At 41.0% G+C, this 27,413-nt stretch overlaps 1 protein-coding gene across 1 annotated transcript in view; it reads left to right on the top strand.

The window, feature by feature from the left end:
* TMEFF1 (transmembrane protein with EGF like and two follistatin like domains 1) overlaps window positions 1-16,011 on the top strand; it is a 270,614-nt gene extending 254,603 nt beyond the window's left edge. The window contains exons 9-10 of the mRNA XM_040353509.1: window positions 7,425-7,583; window positions 14,603-16,011. Of these exons, the coding sequence (XP_040209443.1) occupies window positions 7,425-7,583; window positions 14,603-14,687 (244 nt within the window). The 3' untranslated portion in view covers window positions 14,688-16,011. The remainder of the gene's footprint in view (window positions 1-7,424; window positions 7,584-14,602) is intronic.
* The last annotated feature ends 11,402 nt before the right edge of the window (window positions 16,012-27,413 follow it).

Here is a 27,413-nt window from a genome sequence, read left to right as displayed (position 1 = left end):
CAGAGAAGCATTGACATATGTACAGTTGTTTACTGACAGTGTTTCTTAGACTTGGCAGGAAATATTAGGGAAGCTTTACATTTATTGTGGTGTGGTGTAGATTTTAGATTATTTGAGATTTGTTGCCTTTGTTTCTTAAAAGATCTAGATGGTCTTTTTTAAACCTGACTAACTACGTGACTAACTATGTAAAATCTGATACTTAAGTATACTTTAGAAATACAGTGTATTTGAACACCAAAAAAAACGAATAATTACATCTGGAATAGGCATTTGGATTACATTATCAAATGCTCATAAGGCGCCGTTCCCATAGGGCGATTAGATCTGTGTTCTGGGCAGGGTAACACACACAACCCAGTAGACAATAATGAAACTGCCTTCACGGGGTTGCACGCATGCACTATGCATCCCCATGCTGGCAAAAAATGGCCCTGCATGGGGTATGGATCAAATCGTACCATGATAACAGGGCCTTTCTTTTTTCTTAATTTGAATATTGTGGAGGGTGACAATGAGCCTATATCTGAACTGAAGTTCTCCTGGTCTGACTATCTATGGACTGATTTGGACCAAGTGTTATATTGTATACAGTGGGTATAGAAAAGAATCACCCCCCCCCCCCTTTAAAATAATCACATGTTGTTGCTTTTCAGCCTGAAATGAAGACAGACACGGTTTTTGTTTTATACAGCTGTATTTATTCAGTGCAACTTATAACATCTAAGTGAAAGATGTAACACCAACATGTTAGAGGAAAATACAAAAATTCAAAAACAGAATCACTGAGTTGGAAAAAGTATCACCGGGGGGGTGATAAGCTAATCACCTATTTAATGGCACACAAAGCCATTTTACTTTCAACTGTGGTCATTTTTATTAGCTCAGTATGAAAAGAGCTTTCCTGGAGCATTTCAGTCCTTGGTAGTGCAACTGAAGCAAACAATCAACTATGGGTGGCAAGGCCAAAATATCTCTGGGATAAAGTTGTGGACAGGCACAAGTCAGGAGATGGATACAAAAAACTTCAAAGGCTTTATCAATGCCTAGAACAGGAATATGCAATTAGTGGTTCCATCATGCCTCTGCCTCTGGGTGTCATGTTTGTGGCTGTCAGAGTCTTGCTATGCCTCATGGGACTTGTAGTTCTGCAACAGCTGGAGGTCCGCTAATTGCATATCCCTGGCCTAGAAGCACAGTGAAGTCTATTATTGAGAAGTGGCAGGTATTTGGTACAAGACAGACCCTCTCTGTATCTGGATATCACTCCAAACAGGATAAAAGAGTCTATAGAAAACTGGTCAGAGAGGCTACCAGGAGGCCTACAGCAACTCTGAAGAGGTTGCAGTAATTTATGACAAAGACTGGTCATTGTGTGCATGTGACAACAATATCACAAATTCTTCAGACATGTAGCTTGTATGGGAGGGTTGCAAGAAAATAGCTACTCCTCGAGAAATGCCACACGACTGAGCTTTGTCAAAACTCACCTTGATGATTCTGAGGCCACGTGGTGTTATGGTCAGATGAGACTAAAATTGAATGATTTGGTTTCAACACTAAACAATATGTTTGTTAGAAATACACTACAGCTAACCATCCAAATAACACCAGTACAGTACTTCAGTAAAGCACGGAGGGGGTAATATCCTGTTATGGGGGTGTTTCTCTGCAGCAGGGACTGGAGCACTTTTGGGGCTAGAAGAAAAAATTGATAGAACAAAGTATCATCAAATTCTTGAGGAAAATGTGCTGCCCTCTGCCAGAAAGTGGTTAAGGGGAAGAGGGTTTACCTTCCAACATGACAATGACCCAAAGCACACAGCAAAATGACCACACAGTGGTTGAAGGAGAAAAGGGTGAAATTCCTTGCATGGCCTAGTCAGAGCCCCAACCTAAACCCCATTGAAAATCTGTGGAATGACTTGAAGTCTGCAGTCTACAAATGGTCACCATCAAATTTAACTGAACTTGAGCAGTTTTGAAAAGCAGGGTGGGTAAATATTTCAAAGTTAGATGTGAAAAGTTAGTAGAGACATATCACAACAGACTGATGGCTGTAATTAAAGCAAAAGTTAGTTTAACAAAATACTGACACAAAAGGGTGATCCCTTTTCCAACTCAGTGATTCTGTTTTTGATTTTAGATGTTTTATTTAATTAACATGTTGATGTTATATATTTCACGTGGGTGTTATAAAGCTGCAAAGCAACAATAATAATTTTTTTTTCTGTATCATAAGTGGTACCATTGGCAGCATGACATCATCACTTAACATGGCCAAGACTATTGTCCGAAACTTGAACCTCTCATAGGGATTTTTGCCACCAGGTATTCTCAGGCCTCGTACACACGACTGAGTTTCTCGGCAAAAACCAGCAAGAAACTTGCTGGGAGATATTTTTTTGCCGAGAAACTGTCGAGAAACTAGACGAGCCAAAAAGAGAGCAAGTTCGCTGTTTCCTTGACGGGAATGGAGAAACTTGGCTTGTCGAGTTTCTCGACGGCTTCACAAGGAACTCGAGGAGCAAAACGATGTGTTTCGCCCATCGAGTTTCTCGGTCGTGTGTACAAGGCTTCAGATGCAGCATAAGAAAGCATGACTTTGTGACTTATTTTCCAGCAACTATGAAAAACTATTTTTGGGTGCATTCGGACATTCAACCCAGATTTTACCTAGCTTTCTTACTTGGTTAGCACTCTTATCATCAAGTATCATTATCCGCCCACTGTCCTGAAATTAAGAAAAATCCACGTATTTTTAGGGATTTGTCACGGAATAAGACCTGTGAATACATTGAGTCTTAAGAAGGCTTTGCACAGACTTGATTGGGGCTTTTTGATTATTTTATTCCCTTCTTACTACAGCATGCATATTTATACTGTCTTGTTGGGTCCCAAGCCCTATTTCATAGAAACCATGGTTTCCATGCTCTGCATTTACAGGGAGTGCAGAATTATTAGGCAAGTTGTATTTTTGAGGATTAATTTTATTATTGAACAACAACCATGTTCTCAATGAACCCAAAAAACTCATTAATATCAAAGCTGAATATTTTTGGAAGTAGTTTTTAGTTTGTTTTTAGTTTTAGCTATTTTAGGGGGATATCTGTGTGTGCAGGTGACTATTACTGTGCATAATTATTAGGCAACTTAACAAAAAAAATATATACCCATTTCAATTATTTATTTTTACCAGTGAAACCAATATAACATCTCAACATTCACAAATATACATTTCTGACATTCAAAAACAAAACAAAAACAAATCAGTGACCAATATAGCCACCTTTCTTTGCATGGACACTCAAAAGCCTGCCATCCATGGATTCTGTCAGTGTTTTGATCTGTTCACCATCAACATTTCGTGTAGCAGCAACCACAGCCTCCCAGACACTGTTCAGAGAGGTGTACTGTTTTCCCTTCTTGTAAATCTCACATTTGATGATGGACCACAGGTTCTCAATGGGGTTCAGATCAGGTGAACAAGGAGGCCATGTCATTAGTTTTTCTTCTTTTATACCCTTTCTTGCCAGCCACGCTGTGGAGTACTTGGACACGTGTGATGGAGCATTGTCCTGCATGAAAATCATGGTTTTCTTGAAGGATGCAGACTTCTTCCTGTACCACTGCTTGAAGAAGGTGTCTTCCAGAAACTGGCAGTAGGACTGGGAGTTGAGCTTGACTCCATCCTCAACCCGAAAAGGCCCCACAAGCTCATCTCTGATGATACCAGCCCAAACCAGTACTCCACCTCCACCTTGCTGGCGTCTGAGTCGGACTGGAGCTCTCTGCCCTTTACCAATCCAGCCACGGGCCCATCCATCTGGCCCATTAAGACTCACTCTCATTTCATCAGTCCATAAAACCTTAGAAAAATCAGTCTTGAGATATTTCTTGGCCCAGTCTTGACGTTTCAGCTTGTGTGTCTTGTTCAGTGGTGGTCGTCTTTCAGCCTTTCTTACCTTGGCCATGTCTCTGAGTATTGCACACCTTGTGCTTTTGGGCACTCCAGTGATGTTGCAGCTCTGAAATATGGCCAAACTGGTGGCAAGTGGCATCTTGGCAGCTGCACGCTTGACTTTTCTCAGTTCATGGGCAGTTATTTTGCGCCTTGGTTTTTCCACACGCTTCTTGCGACCCTGTTGACTATTTTGAATGAAACGCTTGATTGTTCGATGATCACGCTTCAGAAGCTTTGCAATTTTAAGAGTGCTGCATCCCTCTGCAAGATATCTCACTATTTTTGACTTTTCTGAGCCTGTCAAGTCCTTCTTTTGACCCATTTTGCCAAAGGAAAGGAAGTTGACTAATAATTATGCACACCTGATATAGGGTGTTGATGTCATTAGACCACACACCTTCTCATTACAGAGATGCACATCACCTAATATGCTTAATTGGTAGTAGGCTTTCGAGCCTATACAGCTTGGAGTAAGACAACATGCATAAAGAGGATGATGTGGTCAAAATACTCATTTGCCTTATAATTCTGCACTCCCTGTATGATGGTCAAAAGCCTGACACAGCTGTATGCAACTTGGAATAAATGGCTCTATATTATTAGGCTATATTTGCACTATACACTGGCAGTTATGGAGGTACATCTGGCTGATGGGGCAAAAAATCACTGATAGGAATGACCCTGCCTATGTCTGGAAATAAGAATAATTCTGTGTGGGGTGATATGTGATGGAATTAAAATGTAAATACCATTGTTATAAGGCTCCATTCACACTAATGCGTTTTTTGGTGCATTTTGCAGAAAAGCAGGGAATTTTTTTAACATGGGTTCCTATCAATGCTTTTTTGTGCCTCTGCGTTTTTGGAAAGGGTCGGAGACTTTTTTCCCCGCAAAAAGCAGCGTTTTGCATGTAATAGAATTCAATGGACCCACATCCAAAATGCAAGTACCGCGTTTTTGCAGCGATTTTACCGTGATTTGCGTTTTTTTTAACCTGTTTATAGCTGGTTGTTAAAGGAAATGTAAAAAATGATGGCAAAAAAAAAAATACGCAAATCGCTTTAAAACGCGATAAAAACGCACGTCAAAAAAACGCAGCAAGCACCGCAAAAAGCACTGCAAAAACACTCAAAAGCAACATGCATAGGTGTGAATCGAGCCTAAGAAGGCTTTATTGTGCTTTGCACTGGTTCGATTTGAGGACTTTTTGATTGCTTTTGTCCCTTTTCCCCATAACCTGTATGGTTATACTTTCTCATCATCAAGTATAAAATTATTTGACAAAAATGGTTACACTGTAGCACCTGACAGTTTTGGACTAATGCTTCATTTGCGTTGCAGAAACATGCACAAAACTGAATGCTTTGTTGCAATGCATAGAAATGTGCTGTCCTTTTGCAGACGCGTGGCAGTGCAGTTTATTCTTATGGGCACCCTCATACATTTTGCTAACGTTTGTCAGAACGCCTAGTACCATGCATTGTGGTGCAGCACAAATTTTTAAATTGGTCAGGCACTTCTTTTTGCGGGTTTCTCGCAAGTAGGGCAGTCCATTAAAACCAGGGCTTTTTTTCCCAAACAATAGGTGCTGGAACTCAATCACGCCCCCCCCCCCCCCCAAAACCCCTCCAGCCACACACACCCTTCAAATTAGAGCTGCACGATTCTGGCTAAAATGAGAATCACAATTTTTTGCTTAGAAGATAGATCACGATTCTCTCCCGATTCTCGCAGCGTAACATCACCTTTCACATTAAAACAAAAATAATTGGGCTAACTTTACTGTTTCGTTTTTTTTATTCATTGAAGTGTATTTTTTCCTCAAAAAATGCATTTGAAAGACCACTGGGCAAATACAGTGTGACATAAAATATTTCAGCAATTGCCATTTCATTCCCTAGGGTCTCTACTAAAATATATATAATGTTTGGGGGTTCCAAGTAATTTTCTAGCAAAAAATATTGATTTTAACTTAAGAAACAAGTGTCAGAAAAAGATTTGGACTTTAAATGGTTAAACTTCCTGCATTTACACACATATTTGCTCCAAGAAGGAAGTTAGTTACAATGTTTCATGTTGTTAAAATCTTGGCAGACTGCCTGGATTTTTTCTTTACACACACAGAATCTTTGATCTAAACTTGGCAGACTGCCCGGATATTTTCGAGTGAGCAGATAAAGTCTCTCCACTTGTTATATGAAAGAATCAGCAAACTATGCATTGGAGATCGTCAGGGGGGTTGAATCGAGATCACAATTTTTTAACAATAAATTGTGATGCTCCAAATCACATTAAATAGTGGTCAGTCAAATTTCACAAACAGCTTAAAGGGGAATTAAATACCAGGATTGCATTACATACAAAGTGCAGAGTTCAGGGGGGGTGCACACAGAGTGCAGAGCTGTCACTTGTAAACACACAAACCAGACTTCTGTGTGTTTACAAGTGATTGTGGTGAGCAGCCCCCCCCCCCAAGGGGGTGAGTTCCACCAAGTACTCCCTGAAAAAAAGCCCTGATAAGTAGATGACAGAAAGCTTAATCTTACGCAAATAATACATTTATTAACCCCGGTGTGGTCCAAATTAATAGAGGCCTTACGTGTTTCGGCACGTTGCCTTAATCATAGCTATGGCTCGGGTGCTAGGAGGATACTACAAGCCAGTGTACCAACTGCTTACCACCTTGGGGAATTACTACAGGTGTTTCCTACTATATTTGGGCATTAAAACTTATAGTCTGCCCTAAACACAACATGTGGAAACGTGCAAAAAATTGAGTGTGTTCCGACACATCAGTAAGGTGTGAAAGTCTCACAAAGAGTATCTTTTCTACATCTTTATGAATAATGATTAATAATGAATGAATAAATGCATTATACGTTATATATTATTGTATTAATATTAGGATTAAGGTTTCTTTATGCAGAAATTCTACACAGTATATTCAGAATAAAATGTATATAAAACAGTCAGTAAAGGCATGGAACAAACTGTATAACATCTGTTTTATTGGCTAAGAGTGGGTTACATTTAAAGGACTTACAGTATTTATTAATATGATAGAAAGAGCAATGGTGTCCTGAGATCATCATAATCCATACAAATAAAAAAACAAAACAAGTACAATGCATTAATATACATATGTTAAAAACAATATACTTTCTTTTGTGATTGCTATGGGTTCCATGGCTAGCACCATTTCATTGAGTACAACTATATTTGGAGGTCATAAAGTTAAAGGGCTTCTTAGTGAGGACACTTGCAAGTTGTTGACATCATGTGGTCTTCAGAAATGTTCAGCCCTTAAAGATTTATAACAGAGAAGTATATTCTGGGGCTGCATATTGATCTTTGACAATTGAAATATCGCTGTGCTTTTTGCACTATTACCTTTGCAAAAGAAATGAAGAAATCTTTGTTTATTAATAAGTAGCCATTACCATTGTTTCCTCTTTCACAGGTGTGACTCAGGATACACAGGCCAGTACTGTGATAAGACAGATTTCAACATTCTGTACGTGGTTCCAAGCAGACAAAAGCTCACTCATGTTCTTATAGCAGCCATCATTGGAGCTGTGCAGATTGCCATTATAGTTGCTATTGTCATGTGCATAACAAGGTATGTTGTGAAAAATATATTTTTCTGTTTTTCTAAAATATGCATATCAAGATTTCTTACCTGATGGCTAGAATGCGTAATGCATAATAGGTCTAAATGCAATGCCAATGCAGAACATCCCCTGTTCATTCATACCATTGAGTACATACATTACCATACGTGGTCCCTGACACAACAACACAAAACCTATGATGAAATCATTGTGCATGCCAGGAATACATCATCATGTCATAAAGTCACCCGTGCACATTCCTGCTGTACAGGGATGCTTTTAGTGACTCCTTCCTAGGCTTTTAGTCATCTCAGCAGGAAAAACAAACACATTCTGAGACCTCCAAATCAAATGTGTGATCGGTGTGGCAAAAGGTTGCTTATTCATCAAGTCGTTAGGGTTGATTTACTGATGGCAAATAAACTTTGCACTTTACAAAGTGCAGTTACACTCTGAGCAGAAGCTTTGCTGACTTCCATCATCCAATCATGTGCAAGCAAAAATGCGTTATTTTATTTTTTTTTATTTCCCTTGCATGTGATTGGGTATTTTTTGCAAAGTGAAGCACTACCTCATTTACTAAGCTTTGGAGCAACTGCAAAGTGCACAGTCTATTTGCCTTTAGTAAATCAACCCCTTTGAGTCCCCGTATATATAAACTAAAAATATAACAATTATATATTTTCTCTCAGGCTATAATAATATCATTCATCCATCTGTACATAGCCAAGCAGCAAACACAAAATGCATAACATTCTGAGACTTCCAAATTTGTGATTGTTGGTGTAAACAATAGGATGGCAGCGTTGTTAAGTGATTTGGTCCCACCTATAGCTAAAAATATATTGTATACTTTCTCATTGGCTATGCTAAATCATTTCATGTTTGTATACAAATTCCATTTAGATGGTCCTATCTATAGCTAAAAATATAGGGGTAGATTCATAAAGAAGTTACGCGGCGTATCTATCTAACTTCTAGGTTGCTCCGGCGTATCTTTTTTCTGTATTCAGAAAACAAGATACGCCGGAAATTGGCTAAGATCCGACTGGCAAAAGTCTCTTACGCCGTCGTATCTTAGTTGCATATTTACGCTGACCGCTAGGTGGCGCTTCCGTCGATTTACGCAAGGAATGTGCAAATTAGGTAGATACGCCGATTCAGAAACGTACGTCCGCCCGGCGCATTTTTTTATGTAGTTTACGTTAGGCTTTTTCCGGCGTAAAGTTACCCCTGCTATATGAGGCGTATCCTATGTTAAATATGGACGTCGTTCCCGCATTGAATTTTGAAAATTTGACGTCGTTTGCGTAAGTCGTCCGTGAATGGGGCTGTGCGTAATTTACGTTCACGTCGAAAGCATTGGCTTTTTGCGGGTTAATTTGAAGCATGCGCACTGGGTTACTTTCACGGACGGCGCATGTGCCATTAGTCAAAAACGTAATTAACGTGGGGTCATGTTTTATTTGCATAAAACATGCCCACCTCTTCACAATTTGAATTAGGCGCGCTTACACCGGCAGATTTACGCTACGCCGCCGTAACTTAGGGCGCGGGTTCTTGGTGAATACAGAACATGCCTCACTAAGTTACGGCGGCATAGCGTATTTGATATACGCTACGCCCACAGAAATTTACGCCATTCTACCTGAATCTACCCCATATTGTATAATTTCTTATTGGCTACGCTAAAATCATGTCATGTTTGTATACAAATTCCATTTAGATGGTCCCATCTATAGCTAAAAATACATTGTATACTTTCTTATTGGCTATGCTAAAATTATTTCATGTTTGTATACACATTCCATTTGGGTTAGAGAATTCACACAAGATGTGTATACTATTCAAATATACAGTACATGGCAAAGAAGCAAACACAAGATGCATCATGGCAAAGGAGCAGAGGGCAGTTTAAAGCAGCTGTTCCCAGAGATTAACTGCTCAGCAACATGTGTAAGCTTGTACACATACATTAGCCACTTCAGTAGCTAAAATCATACACTGTTCAAATTCTGCTCCATAGCTGACATGCGGCCTTTAGAGATTACTCATGTGGATATATTACTCATCACCTAGCTTAAACTTACCATAGATCTAAAGTGGAAAAGAGTTTTGCCTAATTTGGACTCATTACATGCAGACACTGTACTGGGCTCCAACTGACAATTTATCAAGCGATCCGCTTTTATTTCTGCATTGACCTAATGCAGTTGAGCAGAAAGTATAAACACGATGCTTTTCTATTATTTATTAATTTCACTCACTTATGTGACCTTGCATTAAAGCAGTCCTTGCTGCCTCCTACCACCTCCCTATTAATTACGGAGTGTGTATTGAAAATTGTAAACTGGTAGCTGGAAGTAAATTCAGACACATAAAGTTCCCTGCCCTATCAGGTGAAATTTTTAGAGCACACTGGGAATAAATAAATATTTGCTGTCAAGCTTGGCCCACCCTAAAAACGTGCTTTATCAACCTGCAGGGAGTCACAGGTAGCAGGCCTAAGCTAGACTTTAGAAACTAAACTTTGAATTTTCATATTAGAACTCCATTCATTTCAAGGTTCTCTGAAAATGTCCTTGGGGTGTCTGCATGTGCCTCCAGATATCACCCTAATACTTTGAATTCCCAGGTTGCTTTAACTAATCAGCATTTTCTACTGTCAGAGAAGTTTGTCACACGGCAGTATCCGAAGGAAGAGGCAATACAGCTATTTGAGTTGTATCTTAAGCAGCAGGGTAAAAAGAGACCTGGAATACATCCTCCTGTTCTTGGGTTATGCCTTCTGTGTGGCAAGCAGGGAAAAACCATTTACTAATTAGCTGTGCACAAGCATATTATCCCTTTGAAATGCTAATTTAATTTGTCTAAATTAACCCATTTGCAGCTGCAGTACAAGTTTATAGGTCAAAATGTAAAATGCCCAATGTCATGAGAATGCTAATTAACCTCACAGCAGAGAATTTGAAACATGCAACTGTGTGGGTTCCTAGTTCTCAGACCCGCTGTCAAACAGAAAAAATAGTCAAAAAAGTTAACTGACGCAGCTAAACTTAGTCTTGGCATTTAAGCTTAAAAATTCTGGTCGCAAAGGGGTTAAACTACTAAAAATAAACCCCAGATTGGTCATTATGACTGAGTTTTTGCATATGCTATTCTATTGCATTATGGATCCCTGATAGAAAAACTGTATTAAAGAATTTTGTGTTCTACATGACAGCCAACATTTTTCTCTAATGTATTTTTGTTCTCTGTAATCTTAAAGAGAGAAAACTTTACTAGTAAAGACCTATTAGCAACGCTGAACATAAAACAATATAATGGTAAATAAATACAGTACTGTGCAAAAGTTTTAGGCAGGTGTGAAGAAATGCTGTAAAGTAAGAATGCTTTCAAAAGCATATATTTTAATTGTACATTTTTTGCAATTTAGAAAATACAAAGTGAGCAAACTGAGCAAAATCTAAATCAAGTCAATGTTTGGTGTAATTACCCTTTGGTTTTAAACCAGTTCTTACACTTGTACACCTTGTACACTTGCACAAAGTCAGGGATTTTGTAGGATTAGTCAGGTGTATGATTAGCCAACTATACCATGCAGGTGCTAATGATCATTCATTTCATATAAGGGTCCTTTCACACGAGCGGACCGTTCGTCCGTTCATTACAAGTCCGTTAACGGACTTGTAATGAATCCCTATGGGATCGCGTCCGTTAGCGGATGGAGCATCCGCTAGCGTTCGCGTCCGTCGGGATCCGCTTTTGCGAACGGAAGAAACCCTATTTTTCTTCCGTTCGGTGGAACGGATCGGATGCAGACGGACAGACGGTCCGTCTGCATCCGATCCCCCATAGGGGAGAGCGGAGCAGAGACAGGGCGGTCTCTGCACTGTGTGCGGGGACCGCCCTATCCGCCGACAGCTCAGCGGGGATCCCCGCTGAGCTTTGGCGGACACACGGAGCGGACCCAGAAACGGTCCGCTCCGTGTGAAAGAGCCCTAAAGGTTGAAACACAGTCATTAACTAAAACAGAAACAAATGTGTTGGAGGCTTAAAGTAGAACTTTTTTTTTCATGTTCGATAGAGTAAGCCCCCTTTCACACTGAGGAGTTTTTCAGGCGGTACTGTGCTAAAAATAGCGCCTAAATACCGCCTGAAAAACTCCTGCCCAGCCTTCTCAATGTGAAAGCCTGAGGCGATGCGCTGGCAGGAGAGAAAAAAATCTCCTGCAAGCAGCATCTTTGGAGCGGTGAGAGGAGCGGTATGTATACCGCTCCTTCACCGCTCCTTCCCATTTAAAACAATGGGAAACCGCGGTAATACCGCCCACAATGCGCCTCTGCAAAGGCGCATTGCGGGCGGGATTAACCCTTTATCGGACGCTAGCGGGGGTTAATACCGCACCGCTAGTGGCCGAATCCCGCGGCAATTCCGACAGTATAGCGCCAATAATTTTAGCGGCGCTATACCGCCGCTGCGCCTCCCGCCCCAGTGTAAAATGGGCCTAAGGGAGAATTATAACTCCTGTCAGATTTTTTATTTATTTTTTTAGCATATATTTCCATTCTCTTCCTGTCTCATAGCCAAACAGGAAGTGAGAGGAATTCCCTGCAAATTTAGGGTATTTCCTTGGAGACCCCCCAGGTCACTAGTGTTTCCATTGGGATATTTCCCCGCTATTACTTTCTGGGGACAACCCAAAATTTGGAATTTTCTTTTACCCTTCACTTTCAATGATAATCATAAACAGGACAAATAGAGAGGCTAAATCTCACTAATAGGGACACCGACAGCAATAGAAACTGACAGGCATTCTAATCCATCTTCACTTTATCCAAAACTAAAAAAAAGTTTTGCTTTTAGTTGTACTTTAAAACTGGATGAGGAACAGTCAAACTCTGCTACTAAGGTGAGGTTGTGGAAGACAGTTTCATGTCACAGGTCATACATGGTAAGACTGAGCACAGCAACAAGACACAAGATAGTTATACTCCATAAGCAAGGTGTCTCCCAGGCAAAGATGTCAAAGCAGACTGGGGTTTCAAGATGTGCTATTCAAGCTCTTTCGAAGAAGCACAAGAAACGCAAAATGTTGAGGACCATAGATGCAGTGGTCAGCCAAGGAAACTTAATGCAGCAGATGAAAGACACATCATGCTTGCGTCCCTTTGACATCAGAAGATGTCCAGCAGTGCCATCAGCACAGAACTGGTGGAAACTAGTGGGACCCAGGTACACCCCTCTATTGTCCAGAGAAGTCTTCATGGAAAAGCATAGTGGAGGTTCCTTGCAGGTTTGAGGTTTTGATTGCTCCCGAGTGTATGCTAAAGCAGGACAATGACGCCAAACATAGCCAATGCCATTAAGAACTATCTTCAGCATAAAAAAGAATAAGGAGTCTTGGAAGTGATGGTTTGGCTCAAACAAAGCCCAGAGCTCAACATCATCAAGTTTGTCTGGGATTACATGAAGAGACAGAAGGATTTGAGACAGGCTACATCCACAGAAGATTTGTGGTTAGTTCTCCAAGATGTTTGGAACAACCTACCTTCTGAGTTCCTTCAAAAACTGTGTGCAAGTGTACCTAGAAGAACCGATGCTGTTTTGAAGGCAAAGGGTGGTCACACCAAATATTAATTTGTTTTGGATTTGTTTTCCTGTTCATTAACTTTCCATTTTGTTAACTGATAAAAATAAACTATAAACACTTTTGTTTCTGAAAGCATTTTTAACCCTCCTGGCGGTATTCCCGAGTGTGGCTCGGGGTTCTATTTCAGTACCATTAGCAGTAACGTCGAGCCACACTCAGGATTGCATTGCAAAATCCTGGTACAACATACTTATCTTGTCACCAGGATCCTGTGATGTCCCCCTGCTGTGTCCTCTGATGTCCTGTGTTCCGGGCTCTGTTCCCTGCGAGCATCACAATGCATGGGGGCGGAGCCGGCGGCAAATTCAAAAAGTACAAAAAACATAACACATATAGTACACTGTAATCTTAAATATTACATTACTGTATCAAATCCCTATTGTCCCTAGTGCTTTGTCCAGTGCCCTGCATGCAGTTTTATATTATATATGCTGTTCTTTCTGCCTGGAAACTTGAGATTACCCATGGCAACCAAAAATTGTCCCTTTATGTCCAAAGCGGTTTTAGACCAGCTAGAAAACACTGACAGTAAATTAGAACACTTGCAGAATTGAGCGATAGTGAATTGCGGGGAAATTAATTTTATTATTATATTATTATGTTTTATAATTATTTATAGTTATTTATTATTTTGTAATTTATGATTTTTTGTTTCAAACTTTATCATACCATTTCCTGGGATGTCTACAATACTCTTGTTTGGACAGATGAGTTATTCCTAAGAATTACAGGCCTACAATATAAAACGCCAAATTTCCATGCGAAACTATGTACCGCTTTGAGATTCAAAAATCTGACATAATCATACCGCCAGGGAGGTTCATTTACAGCACTGTTACAGCTTCTGTACACAGTTATTAGCGTTGTTCTGTCAAGCAGGTTTATTTGGATGACATGAAAAACTTTAAAGTGTATGTACAGCCAAAACCTTTTTTTCTTTTGTCTTAGATAGAATGAGTCAAGAACCCTTTTTATACTTCTATCTGTTAGAGAGATTTATCCTCCATTTCTGTCCTGCTGACTATATTTTACCAGACAGAAAGTGAGGGGAACTCTACAACAGCAACATAGACAAAAAAAAATAGGGGAAAGGGAACAAGCTATAGGATATTTTTATTGTTGTCAATGTCCCTGTTGTTGATTTTCCAACCCCTCCTGGCTGGTAAAACTGCTGTAAGCAGGACAGGAATTAGGGTAAAAATGTCTCCAATGAAACCCTGAGTCAAATCCAAAAAGGGCTCTGCATCCAAAACCAAAATAGTAGGTTCAATGAATGGCTGTGTATTAAAGCCTCTACTTTGTGAGGCTGCCAACTTATATTTGCAAGTACAAGAGTATGCGTTCACATAATTTAAGTGTACCATTTACTTGCAGGAAATGTCCGAAAAATAACAGAGGACGTCGACAGAAGCAAAACCTTGGTCACTTCACATCAGATGCTTCATCCCGGATGGTGTAGCCTCAGTGTTTTTTTCTTGTTTATTTTTTATACTTACATTGACCATGTGATGTACATTTTTATTATATCTTTTTTTAAAGAATGGAAATATTTATTTCAGAGGCCTTATTTTTTGACATTTTATAGTTTAGCCTTGTTGTTTGTCTGTTGTATTTGCAAAGCATCAGCGCTGGCAGCAATAGACTGATAAAGCTTTTGTTTGTTTTTTTTTTTGTTTTTTTTATATTTCTTTTCTTGAAAATGCAGTCCTCCATTTCTGTGTATTTGCTTTCGCATGGTTGTAAATTAGTCATTTGACTCTTCAAGTGTCCCAATTGTGAGACCGTTGGGGTCCAGCCACACAATTTGGAAAGGTTAGTTAACTGAGGGCAGTTCAATGTTTATAATTTTTTTGATGTTCATACAGTTTGTAAAAATAACTTTAGATACCAAACTGTTTTGGCCAGGCATTTCATTTGAAGTCTGGTTCTGAAAATGCAGTTTGCTTACCAGTATGACATAGACCGTATTATGGATCTGCCTAGTTGAAACTAACAAAATGGTGGATGCAATGTTCACTGTATCCCCACAATTGGTTGCTCCTATGGAACACAGGCTCAGGCCTTTTTGAGGTTGAAGATATGAAAGTAACATCAAAAATGTAATAAACACCCAAGGCATGAGCTAAAGGTAACAATGTTTACAGTTTTCTTTTTTAACCAAACTTCGTAGAATACACTGTGTTGAATAGGTATTTTAATGTTTTATAGAGCTTAGTTATGCTTTTACTTTCCTTTTTTTTTTTTTTAACACTGGCTATCGCATGATATGTGAATTGTATTCTGTGAGTAGTTGTAAAATGTTGAATATGTTCTATGGTTTCTAATCCTAATATTTATAAGCTATTTGACCTGTTCATCCAGGGCTGGGGAATGCAGTTGGTACATTGTTCTGTGGTGTCAAAAACTGTAACTGTTTTGTATATCTTTTATTTATTTTTTAGTTGATTGTGTCTGTGACTATCTGTATTTTATACACAACTGACAATGAGGAAAAAAATAAAAAATTAAATTGGGCACCAAAAAGACACCACACAAAATACCAATTGCTCCTGTGCCACATTGGACCCTTGAGGAAAAAAAAACGTCTTTTTTAATACAAATGTAATATATAATAATTTGGGAAGAAATTGCTTCCTTAGCTCTGACATATAATGGATCTCACAACACTTTTGTTACATTTAGATAAATGTTAAATTTAATGTAAAATAAAACTTGAAACTGTTGATCAGCATACTTATGTTTATTTGGACACCATTACAAAATTAAAAGGCTGCTTTAATAAATGTTAGACTCTCTTTTTAATGATGCAAATTGAAATAATGTTTAATTAAATGTGTTGTGTGTTAGTTTTGGGTTGATCAGGGAATCAGTAAAACCCCTGTTGGGTTTTTACTATCTGTGGCTCTGTTAAAGGAACTTGTGCCTTGTTGCATATTTTTCCTTAGTTCCTTTCTGGAGAAAACCATTGTAACTGTGATGACAGTAGGTGAGGTAAAAACTAATTAACAGCACCTCAGATGTTGTTGTACATTTCTGTTTTACTGATATTGAAATGGAATGCCGACTATTCTGACTGTCTGTGTCCCTATTGGATGGATTGTCCCTGCTCTCCTGTCTTGTAATTTGGACATGATATCAGTGAAAATCAGTTCAGTAGAGAAGTATAAAGAGAGAACGGATACAACTTCTGTAAGGTTTTTAATGCCATTTGTGCCATCATTCTCCTCACTTCAGTAAAGGGAAATATTCACAACACAGGGAGGGCAATAATAAACCTGCCAGTGGTTCTAACCCTTTCACACTCCAATCAAAACTGAAAACAAACATTTTGGTAAGAGTTACACTTTAAAGTATTATAGCCAAGGTAAATGGGTGGAAGGAAGGAATCCCAAATGGAAACCTTTAATATTTTAGACACTATTCATGTCTGGTACCACATCCTATATGGAAATATATACAAAGAAACCTAACTGGAAAACTCAGGACTTTGACAGTACCCAAAACAAGTAGAGTACTATATCAAAGTTTTATTTATACAAATGTTAAAACAATGTAATGGCATTAAAAGTCTAGAATAATTCAAAATGTACATATTATATATCATATGTTGCTCACCTCATCATCCGTGCCATATCAATAGCCCGCTTCATCAGGAAGATAATTACAGTCAAGCTCTGTTATAGATATATAAATTATTCCAAAACGACATGATTTCGACAATACGACCAACAACTATACCTCCTAGAAGAAATGCATCAAGCTTATCTGTAGTATATCCAGTATCTACCCTTGGAATGGACCAATGGTTCTAATTGTGTTTGCACAAAATTTGCCAGCTCATGCATAGGAATAGTCCATATCAAATCTCCATCCCCATAGACGTATCATATAGCCTGCCCACAGGAACTGGTGAGGTAAAGGTGGTCATGTGGGGTAATCATCCACATGACCACCTTTACCTCCCCAGTCGTATTAACTTATTCATGTCGTTTTTAAATAATTTATATATCTACATCTATCTTGCAGGGGATGCCCAAACTCTAACTTGTATCTTAAAGTGTTGCTAAACCCAGAACCCTGCATTCACTATTTCTGGTCTCCCACAGTACACAGAATATGTAAATTATTATTTGATCAAATATAAACTGCTAAATACCTTTTCTCATCAGTAGTATATAGCAGTCTTGTGACTTTGATAATTGTGTGGCCGAGCAACGGTTAAAGCTTTTAGGAGGAGTTTTCATTCTCCCCTGATTGTCCTATGTGGCTGCAGGACCCCTGACCCTCTGTCTGGACAGTGCTGATTGGCCCTGTGCTGATCACATGCACCCTCTGAAGAAAACAAAAACTCTACCAATACACACCAAACTGAGCATGTGCAGAGTGTCCCCAAGGCTATCTGTCCCAGAGTGCCCCCAAGGTGTTCTATCAGGAGATCGGTTGGGGACTGTGAAAAAAGAGTAAGATCAGAGAGGACAGGATCAAATAGCCTTTTTACACAATGTGCGTTATTAACCCCTTAAGTTCCACAGTGAGCATAACAAGCATACTTTACTCCATATACAGACTGATTTTACTGTTGTGGGTTTAGTAACACTATAAAAGTTCTGGGAAAATTAGTAAGCCAATCACAGGCAGGAAATTACATTTCTGGGTTGCATTCTGTACACCATCTGTGTACAGAACACCTCCAAGTAATCATATTGCATTTTACAGAAAATGACAGTGCTGAAGATTCAAAAGGAAAAGTCATTTTTAATAACATTCAGTTACAATGACTTGTATCAATGTGTCACAGTTGTATATATTATTTTTTTTATTTGCCAGTTTGTTGTTCTTATTTTTATTTTGTATTTGCTGTTTTTTTCCCATAAAAGTGGAGTTATCTTTTAGGCCCCATGCACACAGGACATTTTGCTAAGAGTTTTGGCAGAAAAAACGATTGACGATTGTAAACCGTGTAACGCACGTGAAGTGCTTGGAGCTTCATTTATTTCATCGGCCAGAATAACAATTTATTCTGGCCATGGATATGAATTACTATTCCAGAGTTAAAGGCGACTAGCGCTTAGGCGTGTTTCGTCGCACCAAGTGTTTTTTCTGCCAAAACTCTGCTGCTCTTGGATGCATTGAACATGTTTTTTTTTTTTCTGCCTCTGAATGCCCCTTCCTCTAAACTCCTCCAGCATGGACACATAGTCGAACATACAGAGCTGTTCAGAAGCAGGGAACAAAACATGCCAAACACCCTAGGAGCAGCAGAAACAAAATGTCCAGTGTGCACAAGACCTTAAAGATCAAACTGATATATAAACATTAGATGACATGTGCTATGAGTGTATATAGTGATTTTAATTATGTTTAAATGTCTGTGAGAACATCTTGAATCAGATGAAGTTTAAAAGTTGGCCATGCTTTAGGATATTTTAAATCTGTAAAAAGGGCACCAGATGTGCAGATTAATTCTCTACTGGTTAGGTACCCTAAAGGAAATACGACAAGACTTCTCTGTCCTGCTGTTCTGCATCATTATTCAAATGAATACAGATGGTTTCCATAAAATGCTGCACGCAGTTTATGAAAGTTGACCAACGTCCCCCATACTCGTAGGACAGGAAACAGCAACCTTTTTCCATTTGAGCACTGAGTTGATGGAGCTCAGCAGAAGAAAGACATGCAGAGTTTCTCAATTAGAAGAAGTGGTGAAAGTCATATAACCTGTATGACATTACATTGGGCTAGCAAACTGGCTGTTCATAGGTAGGCTCACCATATTTCTTGGTCAGTGCAGCGATCCCCCACCAGGAGAGCTTCTTTAAGAGCTAGTTTTCTAAAGGATCTTACTAGGATCACTGTTGCACGTGAGTATTAGTTATTCCTTGTTTGTAACACTTATGCCGTGTACACATGATCGGATTTCTGATGGAATAAAATCTGATGGAATTTTTCCAACCGTACAAAACGCGGTGACGTAAAACACTACGACGAGCCAAGAAAAATTAAGTTCAATGCTTCCGAGCATGTGTCGACTTGATTCTGAGCATGCGTGGATTTTTCTCCGATGGAGTTCCACACAGACGATCGGAATTTCCTAACGTTTTCTTTTCCATCGGAAAAATTTAAAACACGTTCTATTTTTTTACACCGATGGAAAAAAGACCGATGGGCCCCACACACGATCGGAATTTATTTGCACAGGAACGGTATTTATTTGCACAGGATTTTTTGCCATATATTTATTAATAGATTATTTTAAGTAAGCGCCATTTCACCCCTTCTTTAACAAACTGAAGAAATTACACTTTGCTACAAAGTAAAGAAGTAAGTGTACAGCTTGTATAACAGTGTCATTTTGCTGTCCCTCTCAAAATAACTCAACACACAGCCATTAATGTCTAAACAACTAGCAACAAAAGTGAGTACACCCCTAAGTGAAAAAGTCCAAATTTGGTGTTATCGCTCTCACTCTCTCATGGTCACTGGAAGTTCAACATGGCACCTCATGACAAAGAACTCTCTGAGGATCTGAAGAAAATAATTGTTGCTCTACATAAAGATGGCCTAGGCTATAAGAAGATTGCCAAGACCCTGAAACTGAGCCGCAGTATGGTGACCAACACCATACAGGAGAGGTTCCAATCAGAACAGGTCTCACCATGGTCGACCAAAGAAGTTGAGTGCACCTGCTCAGCGTTATATCTAGAGGTTATCTTTGGGAAATAGCTGTATGAGTGCTGACAGCATTGATGCAAAGGTTGACGGGGTGGGGAGTCAGCCTGTCAGTGATCAGACCATACCCGTACACTGCATCAAATTGGTCTGCATGGCTGTCATTCCAAAAGAAAGCCTCTTCTAAAGATGATACACAAGAAAGCCTGCAAACAGTTTGCTGAAGACACGCAGATTAGGGACATGGATTACTGGAACCATGTCCTGTGGTCTGATGAGACCAAGATAAACGTATTTGGTTCAGATGGTGTCAAGCGTGTGTGGAGGCAACCAGGTGAGGAGTACAAAGACAAGTGTGTCTTGCCTATAGTCAAGCATGGTGGTGGGAGTGTCATGGTCTGGGTCTGCATGAGTGCTTCTGGCTCTAGGGAGCTAAAGTTTATTGAGGGAACCATGAATGCCAACATGTACTGTGACATACTGAAGCAGAGCATGATCCCCTCCCTTCGGAAACTGGGCCGCAGGCTGGTATTCCAACATGATAACGACCCCAAACACACCTCCAAGATGACCACCACCTTGCTAAAGAAGCTGAGGGTAAAGGTGATGGACTGGCCAAGCATGTCTCCAGACCTAAGGAGCGCAAGGACTTTAACATCCACCAGCTCTGTGATGTCATCATAGAGGAGTGGAAGAGGACTCCAGTGGCAAACTGTTAAGCTCTGGTGAATGGTGGCCACACAAAATATTGACACTTTGGTCCCAGCACTTTAGACATCAATGGTTGTGTGTTGAGTTATTTTGAGCGGACAGTAAATTTACACTGTTATACAAGCTGTACACTCACTACCTTACATGTTAGCAAAGTGTAATTTATTCAGTATTGTCACATGAACAGATATAATAAAATATTTACAAATGTGAGGGGTGTACTCACTTTTGTGAGATACTGTATGTATACTTTGGACACAGGCACAATGTACATCCAAATTGGGGTAAGAATTTAGGAATTACAGCTCTTAAGAACAGCCACCCCCCTTTTTTAGGGGCCAACAGTAATTGGACAATTGAATCAAAAGCTGATTGGTGGCCAGGTGTGGTCTACTTCATCAATTAAGCAGGTAAAAGGTCTGGAGTTGATTCTAATGCCCCGTTCACACGACTGGGTTTCCCGATGGGAAAACTGCAAGGAGAGATTTTGGCCGGGAATCCCAGGCCATGTGTATACTCGTAGTTTGTCCGATGGGAAAACTGCCCAAAAAATCCCGCCGGGATTCCCAGCAGACTTTTTCCCTGGGGAAAACGTCCGTTTTTGACATCACGGCATTCCGCACACCAATTCGTAGCGGTTCCTATCATAAACCTACGATTTGTTACTTATGTAATTTCTACTAACCGATTTGTGTCACATTTACATTTGTACACATCACAATCTGGTTCGAACATAGTCGCACCGACGGCACAACAGTTCGCATCACGAGTATCCCGCACACCAATTCGTAACAGTCCCTATTGCAAATCTGTGATTCGTTTCGTATGCTACTTCGCAGTTCATTCCTACAATTCCTACTATCCTTTTTCTTTTCGCCTGTCAGTAGGTGACCTTTTCTTGCAATTGCTGCAAGATACACATCTCATCATAACTCCTTGAAATCACTTCAAGATACACATCTCATCACAACTCCTTGCAATCACTGCAAGATATACATCTCATCACAACTCCTTGCAATCGCTGAAAAAAGAAAAACGCATCTCAGAATATACCTATTTTGTAATCCGCTACAAATACACGTATCTTACCATTTACCCATTTGCATACGCTGCAAAACATGCATCTTAATATTAACTCATTGCAATTGCTGCAAATACACACATCTTATGCCTAGTACACACGAGAGGATTTATCCGCGGAAACGGTCCTCCGGACCGTTTCCGCGGATAAATCCTCTGGCGGATTTTGATCTCCTGGTTGTACTAACCAGGAGATCAAAATCTCCGCGGTATTCCGTCCGCGGTGACGCATCGCGCCGTCGCCGCGATGATGACGCGGCGACGTACGTGGCGCTGTGATATAAGGACTTCCACGCATGCGTCGAATCATTACGACGCATGCGGGGGATGGATTCGGACGGATTGATCCAGTGAGTCTGTACAGACCAGCGGATCAATCCGTTGGAATGGATTCCAGCGGATAGATTTCTTAGCATGTTAGGACATTTTTATCCGCTGGAAATCCATCCCCGGGGACACAAATCCGCGGAAACAGATCCGCTGGATTGTACACACCAGGGGATCTATCCGCTGAAACCAGTCAGCGGATCAATTTCAGCGGATCGATCCTCTCGTGTGTACTGGGCCTTAGTGTTTATCCACTTGCAATCGCTGCAAAAAAACACGCATCTCAGCATATACTCATTTGCAATCGCTGCAAACATGCATCTCAACATATACTCCTTGCAATCACTGCAAGTACACGTCTCAGCATAACTCTTTGTAATTGCTGCAAGCACACTCAGTGGTGCTCATACAGCCCACTTAACTTTTTAGTGGCACTTAATCGGTCACTCGTCTCCAGTGGCATTCATACGAGCCACTCATCGTTTTCGTCTGTTATTTCTCCCTCAGGTCATTCAAGTTCAGGTTCCGTTCTGTACCAGGTTGGACGTTATTTCCCAGGTTAAAAAAAAATCCGCCATGTTTGCATCTTCACCAGGGCCAGTTTCATAGAAAAAAAAAGGAAAAGAAAGTAAAGAAAAGAAAAAGAGTAAATAAATCTTGTTGCACTCATGTCCACCACTACTGCAGGTGTGCCCAGTCAACCAAATTTTGATCCTAACCAGGACCTTGCTACTAGAGCGTCAGTCAGGGCGTAGTTCACAGGCTTTTCTATCACATCATTCTGCAGCACCCTTTCACTATACCGTTACTTCACATACATCATTGGACGTGATCTCCAGGCGATTGTTCTGTCACATATGTCTATACATGACACTCTGTTTTCGAAGGGCGACCCTTCACCTCGCAGACAAGGTCGCTTAACTGTAGGTTTACTGGCAGTGGAAGTGTTAGCAGGCCAAGCACACGTCACTCACTTCTACTTCTCGCCCCAGTACGCTCCTGGGGTTCTGGTCTTCAGGTTTGTGCTCTCCACAAACAGGCACCGAGCTACCGGTTATCTGGCCAGGAGGTCACCTCCTGGCCCACCTCGCACTCTTCTGAGTTTTCTAAATTTCCACTCTACATAAGTTCTACACAACAGAACTCTGTCAGCTCCTGTCTACGCCTATCATTCCTTTTTCTGTAATTCTCCCTTTTTTCTTTCTTTTTTTGACTCCTCTTAAATATGAGCACCCTGCCCCCTTTTGTCTTCTGGCCAAAGCGATGTTGCAGGCTGGCAGCAAGGACATCACACCTGCCCCTCTGTCACCCTCCACGGGCTCAGAGCGTGACAGCGTGCAGTCCCTCAGGGGACGGACCATCCCCAAACTCATAGCTGAGCTGAGACGCAGGGATATTCCATTTCCCGCTATGGCCAGGAAGGCAAAGCTTTTCAGGCTCCTTTTTCCGCCTCCAGATGCAGCTAGGCCCAACACCCAACAGGCATCCCTGCAATCAATCTGTGGGGCCATTTCCCAGCTGCACTCTTTGGTCTCCTCCTTAGCCACAACAGTTTGGATGTCCAGACCAGAGTCACACTTTTGAAAGTTCGACCACCCACAACCCTCCTTGACTTGGTCATGGTCCAGATGACAGCTTCTCCTTCTGCAGGTACACCAGGCCCTACACCTATCGCCCTCCCCGCTCATCTTGTCCCGGCCAGCATCAGGTGGATATATTCAAGAGCACAGACATCAATTGGCATCCCTGCTCATCTCAGCCCATGACTTAGCTGACAACCAATCATTCGCCTGGGGGGTTGTCAAGTCGAGAGACCCCAGCCTCAGTCGGGATGTTCAGAGACGTACTTTGTTAAGCCACCCCCAGCAGGAGGGAGGAGCTGGACTCATACCTTCATGCAGTGACAGATCTAGCTTACAAATATGGAGGTTTTGCCTTCTACGACTACCGTCGGTCATTTTCAGCCAAAGCAGCGGCGAGACTTACCCAGTTCCAGATGAGCTCTGACTGGAGCCTCACAGACACGGAACTCTTTTGTCGCCACTTTGCCCACCAAGCTGACATTCTTTCCCAGTTCCTCACTTGAACCTGTCACACCAGGCCCGGTGTCACAGGGTTATCAATTATCTGGATGATTTTCTGCTCATTGAACAGCCGGACATACCCCCGATAGATCTAGACAAGCTAAGGGAGGTCTTCAACAATCTCAATGTGCCTATAGCCAAACACATAGTGGAAGGCCCGACACATTTCATACGTTTTTTAGGCATCATCCTGGATATGCATGCCATGCAGCCTAGCCTGCCTTCTGACAAATTAGCCCGTGTTAGGTCGGTCATTCACGAGTTTACCCCGGTCACAGGAGTGTACTAAAAAACAGCTGCAGTCCTTAATAGGAATGCTCAATTTCACTGAGAATTATTCCTTAGGGGAGGTAGTCGCAGATGCTGCAGCCTCCACCGGTTTGCTGAAATTTTTAGCCATCACTGGTTCACCAGACCTTGGCCCCCGGAAATCTGCCTAATTCCTGGTTTACCTCAGTCTTCGTCATTGTTTGAAGCTGTACCCCATCGTGGCAGCAGCCCAAGTCTGGGGCAAAACGTGGACAGGTCTTCACCACAGACAACCAGGCTACAGCCAACATCATTAATAAGGGTAGATCCAAGTCGCTCCCCATCATGTCCTTCTTGCGCAGGCTGCTGCAATTATCACCAATTTATCAGTTGCTGTGAGCATATCCTTGGCAACCACAGACAATGAACTGTTCCACTTCAATTTTGTCTCATTCTTCCAGCAGGAACCCAGAGCTCCCCATCATCTATGCCTATCCCACCTTGGTCTCAACTAACAATGGATTGAAGCCACGCCTTGCCAATGTAACCCAGCTCATCAACCACTCGCTGTCTAGCAACACACTAAAGGCTTATTGCATGGCCTGGAACAGCTACCATAGGTTCCTAGCCACTTGTCCTGGAACCACAGCAGATGACGTCACTCATGCCCTAGCCTTTATATCTTATTGCCGCACACAGCTGGCTCTTGCTCATATCACTATCAGGCTGTACTGTACCTGGCTGGTATTCAACATTTCATGTCCTTACAGGATCCCGGAAAGCCATCTGTCTTCACAGCCCATACAGTGAATGCCCTGCTGTGTGGTATTCAGAAGCAGCAGCCCGTCACGAGCGCTTTCTTTAGGGGCATGTCCGAAATGCTCACACATACCCCCTTTTGGGGTCTTGCCCAGCTCAGTCATCCAGGCAGCCACCTACCTTGCTTCCTACGGCCTAGCGAGTTCACCTCTGATAGCACCAGCAGTCAAATACTGTACAGACATCTCCTGACTCGCTTCCCAAGCCACTATGCCCTTCATCTTACGGTCTCCAGAACACAACAAATCGGACCCGGAGTGGATATCAAGTTCTTTCGAACCAGCAACGCCTGGTGCCCAGCAACGATCTTTGACCATCTGCTCTTTCACCTACCCAGCCAGCCAGTCTCCAGCCTGTTACTGCCTTTTCCGGTCAACCCCCTGCGTGGCAGTCAGTTTATTAAACATGTTAGGGTCCTACTGGTCAACTTAGGCCTAGACCCCGGGCGGTATTCTGGACATTCCTTCGGATCGGCACAGCCTCGGCCGCATCTCAGCACGGAGTACCAGACCATGTGACGAAGAAGCTAGGCAGATGGAAGTCTGCCTGCTTCACCAGATATATATTACAAACCCTCAAGTCGAGCTGGCCCTTGTCTTCTCCAAGCTCGCTCAATGAGTTTAGAGCCAATAAAGATATTTCCCTACCTGGTTATTTTTGGCCCCTTTTCTTGCCATACCTACCAGATGACAAAAAGCCACACCTCAGGTCTATTTATGTTGTGAGTCTTGTCGCATGTTTATGTGATCCACATTTGTCTCGGTCTTAGGGTCACAACCATAAATTAGAAGGCCAGTATGCTGGCCTGAATTTATGGGAGGAGCCTGGAGGGTATTTAAGCTGACCACTTCCCTTTTCCCTTTGTCAGTTCCAGTGCACGATACCCTCCCTCCCATTCCCCTTTTTATAGAACTTCTCAGCACATTCTCCTTCACAATCATCCATTACTTATCTTGGGTTTGGTCCCTTTTCTTGCCATACCTACTATATATATATATATATATATATATATATATATATATATATATATATATATATATATATATATATATATATATATATATATATATATATATATACTATATATATATATATATATATATATATATATATATATATATATATTGTACAGGACGCTGTGGTTGGGTCCTGGAAGGACGCTATATTTCCCCTCTGTTTGGACTGTGGTCCCTTTAAGGGAACAGAAAGGGTTAACACATCTGTCCAAGGAAGTGGTTTAAAGCAAGACAGGAAGTTGTAGGTGAGAGTGGAGGAGTATAGTGGAGACTGTGCATGGTGAATGGTGGACAAGGAAAAGCTGTGGAAGCTGTAAAAGCACTTGGCAGTGTCCTGCCTGGAAGACTGCTGTCTGGGGAACTTACCTGCAAGGACTGTTTAACTGCGATAGCAGTTCTGAGCTCTACAAGTCGGTGAGACTGTTATTTCTTTGTTTTGCTGCTGTGAAGCTATTTCAGTTTTATAAACCACAGTTTTGATTTAAAAGCCTGTGTCCTGCGATGTAGCTGGTTCCCCGAACTTTACTATATATATATATATATATATATATATATATAGAGAGAGAGAGAGAGAGAGAGAGAGAGAGAGATCTATCTCTCTCTCTCTCTCTCTCTCTATATATATATATATATATATATATATATATATATAAAGATTACCAGATTTTACAAATTAAATGCGGGGACAACCTACTGATAATACCAATTTTAAACCACACCCACACAAAGACACCCAAAAAAAACGATTCCTTCATTTGTAACACCTCCTGAACAATTGGTCACAGACTTTTGAAGCAAGAGGCAGGCATTTAACCTCCCTGGCGGTATGATTATGTCAGGTTTTTAATGCTGAAAGCGGTACAATTGTTTTGCATGGGAATTTGGCGTCTTATATTGTAGGCCTGTAATTCTTATGCCGCGTACACACGGTCGTTTTTTGTGATGAAATAAAACAACGTTTTTAAAAACGTCATTTAAAATGATCGTGTGTGGGCTTCACATAGTTTTTTGTCTTCTAAAAAACGACCAAAAAAAAATTCGAACATGCTTCAATTTTTTATGTCGTTTTTCAAAATGTCGTTTTTTGTGTCATAAAAAAAGATCGTGTGTGGGCTAAAACGACGTTTTAAACGACGTTTTAAACCCGCGCATGCTCAGAAGCAAGTTATGAGACGGGAGCTTGAATGGAACAGAGTGCCGTCGTACGTGTTGTACGTAACCGCGCTTTGC

Source organism: Rana temporaria, chromosome 5, assembly GCF_905171775.1.
Source record: "Rana temporaria chromosome 5, aRanTem1.1, whole genome shotgun sequence".
NCBI classification, from domain to species: Eukaryota; Metazoa; Chordata; class Amphibia; order Anura; family Ranidae; genus Rana; species Rana temporaria.
Note: the sequence above shows the minus strand (reverse complement) of the source record. Positions and strands in the feature narration are given on the sequence as shown.